Source organism: Capsicum annuum, chromosome 2 (assembly GCF_002878395.1).
Source record: "Capsicum annuum cultivar UCD-10X-F1 chromosome 2, UCD10Xv1.1, whole genome shotgun sequence".
In the NCBI taxonomy this organism is placed as follows: Eukaryota; Viridiplantae; Streptophyta; class Magnoliopsida; order Solanales; family Solanaceae; genus Capsicum; species Capsicum annuum.
In genome coordinates this window covers 127,064,443-127,078,677 of record NC_061112.1, presented here as the reverse complement: position 1 = coordinate 127,078,677, position 14,235 = coordinate 127,064,443, and the positions used below count along the sequence as shown (strand labels likewise).

The following is a 14,235-nucleotide window of genomic DNA, read 5'->3' as shown; positions in this document are numbered from 1 at the left end:
TGTTCGAATTTTTGATAGGAGGATGTATGGATGTTGGTTTTGGACTGTGAAAAGTGATTTTAACCGAGGAATTTATTAATCATTGATTGATAAAAAAGAAGCTACTGGGGGCGGGATTAAGAAATTGATAAAAGTTGAATGTAGATTAATTTTGGGTTTATGGTCGATTTGCTTTATTTGGAATAAGCATGAATATTATTGGAACGCGATAGAGTGGTGATGTGTTGAAGTGGACAGGCAATATAGGTTCGGGTAGGTAAAATTTAGGCGTGATGTGTTGATTGAATGCTTTGAATGTCTAAATGTACGTTTTGAACGTTTTTCTAGTTATCTTATTTAATTTCGATGTATTCATTTGGCCGGGGAATGCCCCGAGGTATTTGTGTTCATTTGCTGGGAATGCCCCGAAGTATTTTGTACCCGGAGGACGTTCGTGATCAAGGCTCGGGGCATCGGGTAAAGAATTGGAGCATAGTTTAGGATTAGTTTAGAATATGATTTATATTTTCCTATTTTTCTATTTTGAATTGTATAATTGGACTGAACACTAAATTTTGAATTATTTTGTTTTGTTTGCTTGCTTGATTGTTTTTGCGTGCTTTGTGTGGTTTATGCACTTGTAATGTCAACGTTAGCCGATACGCTCTACGCAACGACCGTGGTCGAACCACGGGATCGAGAGGTACCTAACACCTTCCCCTCAATCAATAGAATTTCTTAGCCGAAATCTCTGTTCGTGAATCAGTTTTAAAGAGTCAAATCTGTTTTGAAAAAGGATATCCAAAGGTGACTTGGCACACCCGATTTATGCCAAGTGGCGACTCTGAGTTTTGAATATAAAAAGTCCTTTTCGAAACAAATCTTTATTTTGCACTTCAATAATAAAAACCTTTTCAAACTATAAAAATAATTTTTTTTTAGTTTAAAAAAAGGGTGTGACACTAACAACAATGTACAAACGTCCTCCATTGTCCACCATTTCACTTCTCCATTCGAACTCAAACGAGCCATTGCATTCCTCATAAAAATTGAGATTTTACATTGACTTTCAAGAATTTCAAACTTTCTTGAATTACCCAGATCACAAAAAGTCTAAAGAGCATAAAAATTGAATCTTTACATTGAATTTTAAGTTTCTTAAATCACCCAAATCACAAAAATCTTCAAAAATTCATTCTTGTCATACTTCTTAAATTTTTCGCCCCTCACTTTTAAATTTTTCCATAGAGCACGAAGAATAAGAAGATGAAGATGATAAAAGGAAAAGAAGAATGAGAAGAGGAGGAAGAAGAATAAGAAAAAGAAGAAATAGAGAAAGAAAAAACGAGAAAATAAAGAAAAAGAGGAAGTGAGAGAAAGGAGGTGGTATTTATTTATTTATTTTAATATTTAATATATTTTTTATATAAAAATGACGTGGAAGATGACGTGACAGATGTGGCAGCTGATGTGGGGCGAGTGTGTTATCCTCACCGAAAAAGTGTTTAAAATGTTATTTTTTAATGGGTTCAAGAGTCCAAATGACAAATATGTAAGTAGAAGTGTTCAACTTACAAAACCGACATAGTACAGGGTCTATCAAACCATTTTGTCTTGCTTAAATTACTATTACTATAATAATAAATGTAATAAAAAATGTACCAGTATAGTTTATAGCTTAACAACATGAGTAAGTGTTTATAACTTTTTAGTCATTAATCAAGATGGATTTTTTCTCTTTTTTTTTTCCTTAAAAAAAATTAATGATACTTGAGGGGATCAAGGACTGAGCAATACCCTTGACCTTAACACAAATAAAAACAAAGCATAAAATATAAGGAAAAGGACATAAACCTTACTTCCGATTCTATACATGGTGGTTCATAAGTCGACTATGTTGCTAAGGATGATCAACTCATTCCAATACTAAAATGAAAACTTAGAACTAAGCACCTCGAAAAGAGGATTCCTCTCGGTATAAAGTATCTAAGCAAATATAAATAAAGGAAGGTTCTCCCCTTACATAGTATAAGAAGATAATCAAGATAGAACAAGAAATCTTCATAAAAACTATAAACAAGAGAACATTGCCTAGACGAAGATGATAAGCAGATAAAAAAGAACAAATAAAAACATGTTCAAGGCCTGATATCATCAGAAGACTCTTTGGGGGTTTCTTGATTCTAAATTATTCATCGCCATTTTGTCAAGAGTAAAACTACCTCAATTTTTTCTCTTATCTAGATAAGTAATTTTATGAATCCTAATAAACTGAATGTAATTTAGAAAACACAAAAAATTATGACAGTTTAAGGAGGAAATGATTTTCCTTTCGTGAATAATTTAAATATTTAAAATAATGCATTAACTTTATCAAATATAATTAAAAAATCATAAAGAATAATACTTCTTGATAAGAGATCACTAGAAATAGTTGTGTTTAAAAACTCAATATTGATAATTTATATATTTGATAAATTTATATGTAAATTTCTCTATGATTAATTTTTTTGATATTAACCGCGCAGGTACGATAACTAGTATAAATTAATATGGATATTATATTAAATTATTTTTTTTAATAAATGTACAAAGTCTAAAATTGACAAGTAAAAGTAAAGATAGAAAATATTCCGTTCAACAATGCTTATCTATGTTACACTCTCCGTCCATCTTTATTTTTTCACTTTTTTATTTTTGGAATGTGAAATAATACTTGTCCAGTTATTAAAATTATTGGATAATTTACCTATTTCTATCTATTTTACCCTTAACATTAAATATGATTCATTACCTAAAGCACTTTTTAAAACATTAAATTTATTATATTCAAAGGGATGTCCAACAATATTTGTCCAGACTAGAAAATCAACACACAATTTCTCGAGTATAGTGTAATTCTTTAAGATTTTTTGTTAATAAAAAAAAAAAATCTTTAAGATTTTTTTCTTTTCACTTTATTATGATTTATTTATATTTATAGTATATAGTATTTTTAATTTGAACATCATATATAAAAAAATTATTTACCTTTCTGAGTGAAATATATTTATATCCTTAATTAAATAGTAGTGTTAATTTAATTTGATTTCTTAATTATACAAAAAAAAGGTCACTCACTTCTCGAAAGATTTCTTTTAAAATTAATTATCCGTGATTAGATGTAGTATTAATTTAATATAGTTTCTTGATAATATTAAAAGATCACTCATCTACATAGACTAGATACTTTAGCCAGTAACAACAAGAGTCCAACATATGTTATTTACGTTATCTCAATTTATGTAGCACAAATAGCATTTAGAGTGTAAATCAAATTTTTATAAATATAAACTTTCAAATAATTTAAATTGTTAATCATTGTGATTTATAGTACCTTTTACGTAATTATGAAACAATTAATGTTACTCACTTTGTCCCAATTTTAAAATTTAGAGAGTCAATCAAATTTTTACTAATATTTTTTTTTTAATATTTAAAGTTGTTAATCGTTGTGATTTATAGTATCTTTTAATGTAATTTCAAATAATTTATCCTGCTTTATCGCAACTTATGTGACACTATTAGAATTTCAAAAGTCAAACATATTTTTTACTATATGTTTTTAAAATATTATAAGATGTTAATAGTTATGACTTATAATTATTATCTCTTTGCGTAGTTTTTTAATATATAATATTTTACCAAAATAAAATAAACAAAGTACTAAATTTTCAAAACAGGTTAAAATCGATAACATCATTTGGATCAACAAATTACTAAATTAAAACATGCAAACTATACAATACCAAAACTACCCTTTGATTTATGTGACACCAATATAATTTAGAAAATCAATCATATATTTAATATGTTTTTAGATACTTTAAATTGTTAGTTATTGTAATTTATAATATTTTTATTTATTTTTTAAATAATATATGTTACCCTCATTGTCCAAATTTTTGTGACATTGATAGTCAATTATATTCTTATAATAATTTAAGTTTTTAATTATTATGATTTAAAATATTTTTTGTTCTATTTCAATTTAGGTGGCACTGAAATAATTTTGAGAGTCAATCAAATTTTATTATTGAAGCAACAAAGAGATATGTCCTAAATAACTTATAATATCGAATTAGAAGTGATGTAAAGTTACAATAAGAAAATTTTTGTGAAAAAAATTTAAATAAGTCTTATATAAAATGTCATATTAATTTAAAATAAAAATTAATTTATCATTTTATGTCAATTTTATTTTTCATATTACATCATCACTTATTACATCATCACTTCCAAATTTCATAGGCTCCTCTCTCTCTCTCAGTCTCTCTCTCTAGATTTCTCCTCATTTTGAATTACTTGTCTCTCCTGGGTGCTCCAAAATCTAAATCCATACTCGAGCCCTTCCATTTCCAGGTAAATCTTCAATTAGTAAAGCTTTGTTTCTGTCATTTTTATCTTAATTTTGTTTCCAAAAATCATCACTTGTCATTAATTTTTTCTTATTACACTTTTCGGAAACAATCTGCACTTATTTGTTGCTTTAATCTTGCTTTGGTTTCTGGTTTTTTGAGAATTGAGAGTAAAAAATATGGCAAATGAATTGGATAAGTTTTTGAGAATTGTTTATTTGATTTGGAAAAAGATGAATACTATAATTTAAGTTTGTGAGTTTAAGATCAGATGCATAGACAATTTATATCTAAATTTTCTTTCCTGAAATTATCATTGCAGCAATTTTTTTTCCTCTTTAGTGAAACAATCAATCTGCATTCTATTTGTTTCAATCTTGCTTTGATTTTTGGGTTTTTGAGAATTCGGGTAAAGGAATACGACGGATGAATTGGGTAACTTTCTTAGATCATGCATCAGTCTTCTTGTCATCATTTTGAAAGTTTTTGATCTTTTAACTTTCAGTGGTTTGTCAATTTCTTCCCTGTAGAATACACTTATTTTCGCTTTAAATTTTATGGTCAATTGAATTTTTTGGTTATGGATGATTCTTGATAACTAATTTGAACTAAAGATGATTCTTGATAACTAATCCGATATACTAATAAGTTTTTCTGTGCCATGATATGTCTCCAACTAGTGGATGAGATAGTGTAATCTAATTTGAAGATGCAAATTATTATTTAGTATTGTGGCTTCTATTTTGCGAAATTCAAGAAGGACATAATCACAGAGTTCTTTTGTGATCCTTCTCTATTTAAACAAAGTTTTGAGATGTACCACAATCATGATCTTGTAGGATGCTAGGGGTTTCAGGTGTGCAATTGTTGCCTGCAATTCCCAATTGCTAGGTTAAACTTCAGTTTATTTAGGTTTTCAATATAGAACAAATACTGTTTTTCATCTTAAGGGATGGTGACATATTAGCGCATATGGGGACATGCCGACATGGTGACTTTACTTGTTCCATATTTGTACTACTTTGGCGCGCACAGTTTTTTTCCTCTGATGAAGTAAGATGTTTCATTAATAGGTTTCAAGAAGATGCAAAAGGTGCAAAACAGGGATTGGATCCAAAGAAACTATATTAGATTTGGGGAGCCAACAAAGTCCTAAAACAGATCAGGGCTATTTACAGGGGTTAGGTACTCCAACTAGGCATCATCTTTTAGAGAGTGGTCAGAGTTGAGATTTCATCAAAACATATACTGTTTCTTACTGTCCAAGTACACCAAAAAATACTTACAGGGACCATAATATGGATCTTCCATGACTATCAACTCTCCATAAGCTCCAAGATTCATAGTCTTCTGTCACTCTGAGATATGACCCTATTGAGTGAAAAATAGAGTAGAACACATTCCTTAGGTCAATAACGATTTTGTTTCAGCCTCGTTTATACATTGCCATCTCTCACCACACCAGGGGTTTGTGGGTGGCAGAGAAGATAAGTAATAAACAATAATCTAAAAATTCATCTCAATAATCAATAGTTAGCTGCTAATGCTATCTTTGTTGTAAAAGAGTAGTACTACTTGCTTCTGGATTGTCTAAGTGCTTAGTCTATTCATTTGAACTCACTGGTCCATTTTTAGCATATCATTTACAAGAAGCAGCTACCATAGTAAGTGGTCGAAAATTTACTGTAATTGGAAATAAGCCATAAATGTTGGCTTCCTATTTTTCTTTTGGAGATTTTGTATGTCCAAAGCAGTTCATTTTTTGGGAGTTGAGGCATGAATTCATCTATCTTTCTGAAAATAATTGGATTCCCTGTCCATTGATATGGTCTATTGTGCATGCAGACAAAGGTATTTAACTACCGTTAACCTAGTCATTCCTTGAATACACTGGGTATGATGTTGTTGTTGTATAAACATTATATAACTAAATCAATTTGTCTGGGATTACTTTATATGATCCCAACATTCACGGACAGCTCCTGATCATTTTACCAAGTGATAACGTCATTGTTGGCTTAAGTTTGTTTAGTACTTGTCTTAGTGGTTAAAGTTAAGAAAATAATGACCGAACTGAAGGGGGGATTAAATTCCTGATATAATGGTTGTGCTATAGAGTATGGTCAGTCTCTTTAACGGAAGATGTATGTTTTATCTTTGAAATTATTATGTCTAATTGGGGTTGATAATTCACAAACTCGACTCATTATCTAATTGAAATTAATGTCTGACAATTTGAATTTGACCTTGTATGAGTATTTTTCACCTAGTTCTTGGATTGCTTAGTGCTTTAACGTCTCATTCTATCATATGTTGTGTATGTCCTCTAGGCTCTAAACTTGAGTAAAATGAACCCTTGCTACCTTTAACTAAATAAATATGCAATGAGTAAAAAAGGATTTTTGTTCATCCACAGATTCATATGCTAATGTGGTTCATAACTTCATATATTTTTCTATAGACTTGTCTGCAATTGATTATTAGTTTATCTGCTTCTTGATCATTAGTATCAACATGGATGGCCTATGAAAAGTGACTTCATGCCATATTATTCTGGAATCAGGCGTGGTCCCGGGTCTAGGCCAGGGAGTAGGGGGCGTGGTTCGGGGGGGGGGGGGGGCGGGGTTCAAGGGGGGGGGGGGGGGGGGCTGGGGCATGGTTCGGGGGGGGCGGGGGAGGGGGGGCCTGGGTTCAGGTGGGGCAGGGATGTCACGCCCTTAGCTAGCCTAGGCATGAAGAACAAGAACCATATGAGTGTCAGCTATGTGGCTGACATATATAGACTATATATACAGTGCGGAGAAGTTACAATTTACAAACAATGATAAGGGGCTATGTAAATCTATGACCACGCGTGACAAGTCCACGAAGCCTCTAAGAGAAATTGTAATTGTACGGAAAACATAATTGAAAGTACTAGACGTTTATTCGCTCCAGGTAAGAGAGGAGCTCACCGACTGCTTTGCTGAATACGGACGAGTGCCTTGTATAGAAGTCTGCTCATCGATACATCTGATCCTGTATTTACAGAACACAGTGCCCCCAAATGTGGGGACGTTAGTATATATGAAATATGTACTAGTATGTAAAGCAGACAGAATAACAAGTAAACGTATAAGGATGCTCAATGAGTTAAACAATAGAATGAGCAACTTCGGATGACTGAATACTAGAACCTCTTGTATGAAACTATAACTTATGAAAAAACGGGAGACATACACTATATAAGATTGTTACCTATGTATTTACCATATTAACTTATCATATAACCGCTTATGAATAAATCATAGTTATTAAGGGCCTAGCAATTTGCCTAAGTGAAAATAATCATATGATGGCCCACCAAGGACACTCTATGTCAAGTGTATCATTTGTGTTGCCCAGATACTCCTGACTATGATGTTATACGCATAACTGTAATCGCGGTCTGATGTAGGGTACGCCCCTCCTTTTGACTCACTATAAGGGGCTGCCCGCAGGCCATATGTGCCATATATTGGCTCGAGTCAGGGGAACTAGTCCAACCGACTCCAAATACAAATGATGCCACAAGGGCAGGTACACCACGCATTCGGGCTCGCTATAGTGGTTTGGTCTCAATTCTGTGCACAAAATTACGTCGCGCGTGTGCAAAGCCAAACCTATGATACCCTCCCGTCGTTAACCTTTATCAAATAGTGCTTCGTATGCCTATGCAAGTATATATGACGGCGAATACTGTCTAGTTATTCAAGTAGTGCTTTGCATATACAATTAACTTCTTTAATGGTATCGAACTATTACAACTCTTGTACTTTATATCACCATATGACTATATCGCTATGTGATCTAATATATTAGTGCGACTATAATATAACCGTTTATTCTAATTCATAGCATATGACGATATACTAGGTGACTTCTGAGAATTCCTAATGAAAACGAACAAACTCTATAGATACTTGACTTGACAGGAGCAGTACAAATATTTTGACCTCAACAACTTGACGCAAGAAGCATAAGTATGCGTAATTTCAAATGAAAAGGATATATAGCCATGTGTTAGGCATATCGAAATTGAAAACTATATTAACATATATCAAGTAGACTATCTCGCCTATTTTAGGAAGGACAAAGGATTACAGGTCGTGTCTTAAAGGCGAAGGAGGTTTTAGCTTTACATACCTTGAGTTTTGCCTTATATCATGACATGCCAATGCTCTTTTCACTCTAAGCCAAAATCTATATTTTGTAGTCCATCTTAATGATTTCCTTACTTAAAAACTGCTGCAAATCTCATCTCAAAGCTAAAAACGGAAGGAGGAACTTTCATTAGCAATCTATTACAACAAGCAAGAATCCAACCCGAACTAAGAAAAGGATCTTACCCTAGGCCTTGCCTTGTAACGCTTATGTATGAGAATCCCTTATTTTTAAGGCATGATATCTATATAAATGGCAAGTACAACAGCTATTACAACCTGTTCAGAAACATGCCCAGGTCACACAGACAATAGATCAAACACTAGGAAAGCGACAAGCTCGCAAGACCCTTTAATTGATATGTTCTCCACAAATTATCTTTAACCCGCACTATACTATGGTGGAGAATTAACATTAATACTATGTGATAAATAGAAGGATCACCATGCTTAATCTTAAACTTAACTTACCTTGGCTATCACTGAAGTTGATCTCATCCGATTGTTTCTTTGAAAAGCATTAAATCCACCGTAAGTCTTCGCTTGATTTTGAACCACAAAAAAAAAAATAGAAGAGCTTTTGTATCGTGTATAGTAGATAAAGAGTAACCAAATTTACTCGGTCTTAGAAATCCATGAGATTCAAGTAGAGCTAATAGGAACCACTACAATGGTTAATTGAAAGGAAATGAAGAGGCGGTGATATATTAAGAAGTATACATCTAATGTTTAATAGATGTGGGTAAGTACTGTAGCCTCTCTTCCTGATTGCTCTTAAGCTTTTTATTATATGGATAAACATAAAAGAATACTAGTATTTAATATTTCATGTAAAAAAAAATAAACATTTTTTTTTAATACGACTCCAGTGAAGTAACTGACATAGTACTCCTTTAACTATCACATGACTAAAAAAAATATTTAGTAACCATCATTTAATATCATACTTATCAAGTCATTAATAAGAGATACAACTCGAGTTAAAATATTCTACACCAAAATAATATAACGATTTCATTTAAAGAGTTCAAACTCACGGGGCCTTACAAGGGAGAGGAGGGACAGGGCTCGGGCGTGGTCCCGGGTCCAGGCGGGACAGGGAAGCCTGGGATTTGGCGTGGTCACAGATTCAGGTGGGGCGGGGAGAGGGGGGTCCAGGGCTCGGGCGTGGTCCCGGGTTCAGGTGGGAGGAGGAGAGGGGCTCGCGCATGGTTCAGGCGGGGCAAGAGAGTGGGGTCCTGGGCTCGAGAGTGGTCTTGGGTTCAAGCGGGGTAGGGAAGAGGGGGTAGGGCTCGGGCGTGGTCTCGGGTCAAGGCGGGATAGAGAAATCTAGGATAAGGCGTGGTCCTAGATTCAGGCGGGGCAGGGAAAGGGTGGTCCACGGCTCGGGCGTGGTCCCTGGTCCAGGCCGTGGGGGGGAGCATGGGCTCGTGCGTGGTCCCGGGTCCAAGCCGGGAGAGGGGCTTGGGCATGGTCCCTGGTCTAGGCCGGGGGAGGAGGAGACTGGGCTCAGGCGTGGTCCCGTTCCAGGCCGGGTCCTGGACGGAGGGGGGTGCCTGGGCTCGGGCGTTGTCCCGAGTCCAGGTTGGGAGGGGCCTGGGCTCGGGCGTTATCTCGAGTCCAGGTGGGGGAGGGAGCCTGGGCTCAGGCGTTATCTCGAGTCCAGACGGGGGAGGGAGCCTGGGCTCGGGCGTGGTCCCGGGTCCAGGCAGGGGGGGGGGGGGGATGGGCTCGATCACGGTCTTAAGTCCAGGCCTGGGGCGGGAGGGAGAGCCTGGGCTCGGGCGACCTGGTGGGGCGTGGAAGCCTGATCTCGGGCGTGGTCCCGGATCCAGGCCGCGGGGGACTCGGGCGTGGTCCCGGTTTCAGGCCGGAGAGGAGGGAGCCTGCGCTCGGGCAGGGTCCAGGTCCAGGCCCGAAAAAGGGGGAGCTTGGGCTCGGGCATGGTCCCGGGTCCAGATCCGGAGGGGGACTCGGGCCTGGTCCTGCTTTAAGGCCGGGGTGAGCCTGGGTTCGGGCGTGGTCCTGTGTCCAGGCCGGGGGGAGGGGGTAGCTTGGGCTCGGGCATAGTCCCGAGTCCAGGCCGGGGGAGGAAGGGGGAGCCTGGGCTCGGGCATGGTCCCAGGGAAGGGCTGGGGCAGCCTGGGCTCGGGCTTGGTCCCGGGTTCAGGCCGGGGGACGGGGCTTTGCGTGGGGCTCGGCCGTTGTCCCCGGTTCAGGCCAGGGGAGTGGGGCTTGGGCTTGGGCGGTCCCGTGTCCAGGCCGGGGGATTGGGGCCTAGGGTCGAGCGTTGTCCCGGGTCCAGGTCGGAGGTAGGTTCGGAATACTATCGTAGCTAGTAAAGCATTAAGGTATGTAAAGCTAAACCTTCCCTCGCCGCTAAGGCACCACCTTACGTCATGTGCTCCTTCCTATTAATGTTAATATAGTTCTCATGAAATGCGTGATTAAAATATTTATATTACCTTACGTATTATTCCCTCGTTCTACCATCAGGCTTACAAGTACTTATCTTTCCCTCCTTGTGTTAAGATTCTATGATACTTCCATATTATCATAAGTTTCTCTACTTGAAGCCCTTAGGACACAACATATATACATATATCACACAGTAGGAGTAAAAGTATATAGTAATAGCATAGCTGCACTTGTATATGTTAGCTAGATGATCATTATCATAATTCACATGTTATAGGCCTTCAAGACATTATTTGATAAACATTGCGACGGGAGGGTATATAGGTTTGGCTTGGCATATCGCTCGACGTGATTCTGTGCACAGGATCGAGACCAGACCACTATAGCGAGCCCAACCATTGGGCGTACCCGCCTTTGTGGCATCATTTGCATTTGAAGTCAGTTGGAACGTCATGTACTGATTTCCCCCGACTCGAGCCAACATATGGCATATATGGCCTGCGGGCAGACCCTCATAGTGAGCCCCTGGGCGGGGCGTACCTGGATACAGACTGCGATTACATCTACACATACGGGATCATAGCAATGAGTATATGAGCAACACATGCTTTATACTTGCCTCAGATTGCCTTCAAAAGGCCATCTTGTTATCATTTATACGACTTATCGGATAAGTGCATCACCTAGGCAAAGTGTAGGTCCTATGTTATGATGAACGCTTTTCTAAATATTATATATGATACTAACAAGGTTGGTGCATAAGTTATCAGTTCATATCGTATAGGTGTTATTTGTTGGGTCATACGTTTTTCACTTTACCATTTGACTCATATGAGCTTCTGTATTTGTCCAGCTGTTATTCTGTGTGCTTTCATACCAGTACATGTTGTTTATGTACTGACGTCTCGGGCCCACCATATTTTGTTAATGCAGGCTCAAACCCTCAGGATAGCAGACATCCACGTTAGGCTTTATTGCAGTTTTCAGCGGATATTTTGGTGAGCTCCAACTCTCTTTGGAGCCAGTCTATGCCTAGTATTTTGATTATATGTACAGATCTCCGGTTGGGCATAACGGGCTTGATGCTAACTAGTCACTTGTAGTTTAGCGTGTTAAACTGACTAGAGGCTTCATGGACCGTGTAGTATTATATAGTTTTGTAAATGTAACTCCCTTGTGTATATATGTAACTCTTATTGAATATCCAGCTCGTTATTATTCCATAACCTCGTGTACGTCATAAAGTGCCTGTAGAGTAAATGTACACGGTTCTTGTCCGTCATTATCGTTTTGGGGCTTAACAAATCTGGAGACGATTCCAATGGAGAGGTCAGTCATCTTTGATTCAATTCTTAAGGTCAGTCATCTTTGATTCAATTCTTAATTTTTGTTAATTTTTTAAGAAGAGAAGTTCATTTGCGACAGCTACTACTTTTTAACCTTTCTTATATTTCCATGTTTAAAAAATTCGCTACTAGTCAAAAAAAAAAAAATTGTGGCAAACACTATACTTAAATCTCATGTTAGTTGAGGTCGTCTATTTGATTTCTCCCTCTCAAAGTTAAATCTGGAACCCAGGGTATTGAGAACCCCAATTTGGTCAAGCCAAAGAACGTGAAAGCTAAAAATGTTGATCTAAGAGTGGGCATGACCGTGCATTTGTTGAAGACATGAAAAGTTTTTTGAAACTTCTTTTTGTGTGTCCTTTACTATATGATACCTATGAAGTCGCAGAAAAAGAAGCCTTACCGTGTGCCTCCTATATGCTTTGAATCTTCGTCTCTTGTATTTTTACTACCACTCTAGTGAAAAAATAGAGGTGTTTATTGGGGGTGGGTGGGGGTTTACATGTAAATTTACCTTTGTTAGAGAGAATGTCCAGGGAAGAATTTATCTTTTCCTAAGTTATTCCGTTAGACAAAGTGTGTCGGCATCTAGGAAGATCACGTTGTGTCAAATCTCATTGACACCTTAAAGGACTGAATGTAAACTGAGATAAGTTATTATTTTCTGTGTCATGTATATTCCCAGTCCATTGTTGCAGGTATTCGGCTGCTTTGTTGCATGGGAAATCCCTGTCCATTGTTGCAGGTATTCGGCTGCTTTGTTGCATGGGAAATACTCTTTGCTCTATCCAAAATCCCAGCTATTTGTGTCTGTTGACAAGTCAAGCTAAAAGAAGGATGAAATATCTCGAGTCTTTTTCAATTAATTCTGTTACAGAATCGCAAAGCGGTAACTTAGTTGGTGACATATGGTCCAGTTGGCTTCTGGTCCTTTTAACTTCTATGTCAGTGTTAATTTATATGGTACTTGTTCACAGAGAAACAGCAAACTCATGAGAGCACACAGCAATGGTCTAGCAATCACCGGGTTCATCTTTATATTTTCCTATACTGTCGGGTAGTTGTGGCTGTGGGTGGTAATGGGTGGATAGGGTCATGTCCGAGGGGGTTGGGGCGTGGGGCCGTGGTGGGGGCGGGGGATGGGGAGAGGGCGGGAGTGGGCGGGAGGCCAAGGTTGGGCCGAGGGGGAGGTAGTGGGGGGCGTGTGGATAGCGACGGTAGGCTGAGGGTTGGGTCTTGGAATATAGGGACTCTTCAGGGTAAGTCCGTAGAGCTTGTGAAGATTCTTAGGAAGAGGAGGATCAACCTTGCGTGTGTCCAAGAGACCAAGTGGGTAGGGTCTAAGGCTAGGGATGTGGATGGTTACAAGCTGTGGTACTCTGGGAGCGAGAGGCGTAGGAATGGAGTTGGCATCTTAGTAGATGAAAAGCTTAGAGGTCAGGTAGTGGAGGTGAAGAGGATCAACGATAGGTTGATGACTATTAAGTTGGTCATTCGGGGGTTTACCCTGAACGTGTGTAGTGCTTATGCGCCGCAAGTGGGAGCGGAGGGGGAGGAGAAGATGCGGTTCTGGGAGGCTTTGGAGGAGGTGGTGAGAGGCGTGCCCAGTTCGGAGAAGATTGTTGTAGCAGGGGATTTCAACGGGCACATCGGGGCGCTACCGGGAGGCTTTGGGGATGTGCATGGTGGTTTTGGTTTTGGAGAGAGAAATGAAGAGGGGGCGACCCTATTGGAGTTTGCGAGGGCCTTTGGGCTGGTGGTGGTGAACTCGGGCTTCCCGAAGAAGGACGAGCACCTTTTCGGAGCGCGATAGCCAGGACCCAGATTGACTTTTTGTTGCTTAGGAAAGGGGATAGGGCGTTGTGTAAGGACTGTAAAGTCATCCCGAGTGAGAATCTCTCGACCCAACATAGG

General features: G+C 38.1%; 1 protein-coding gene across 14 annotated transcripts in view; it reads left to right on the top strand.

The window, feature by feature from the left end:
- The first annotated feature begins 4,234 nt into the window (after window positions 1-4,234).
- The window catches only part of LOC107859328, a 13,185-nt gene continuing 3,184 nt past the window's right edge, over window positions 4,235-14,235 (top strand). The window contains exons 1-4 of one of the 14 annotated variants that reach the window (XM_047406903.1): window positions 4,235-4,380; window positions 11,909-11,973; window positions 12,221-12,332; window positions 13,007-13,066. In XM_047406903.1, the coding sequence (XP_047262859.1) occupies window positions 12,297-12,332; window positions 13,007-13,066 (96 nt within the window). In that variant the 5' untranslated portion in view covers window positions 4,235-4,380; window positions 11,909-11,973; window positions 12,221-12,296. Of the gene's footprint in view, window positions 4,381-11,908; window positions 12,333-13,006; window positions 13,067-14,235 lie in introns of all 14 variants that reach the window. The other 13 variants (XR_007052343.1, XR_007052338.1, XR_007052339.1 and 10 more) reach the window with 13 other exon arrangements.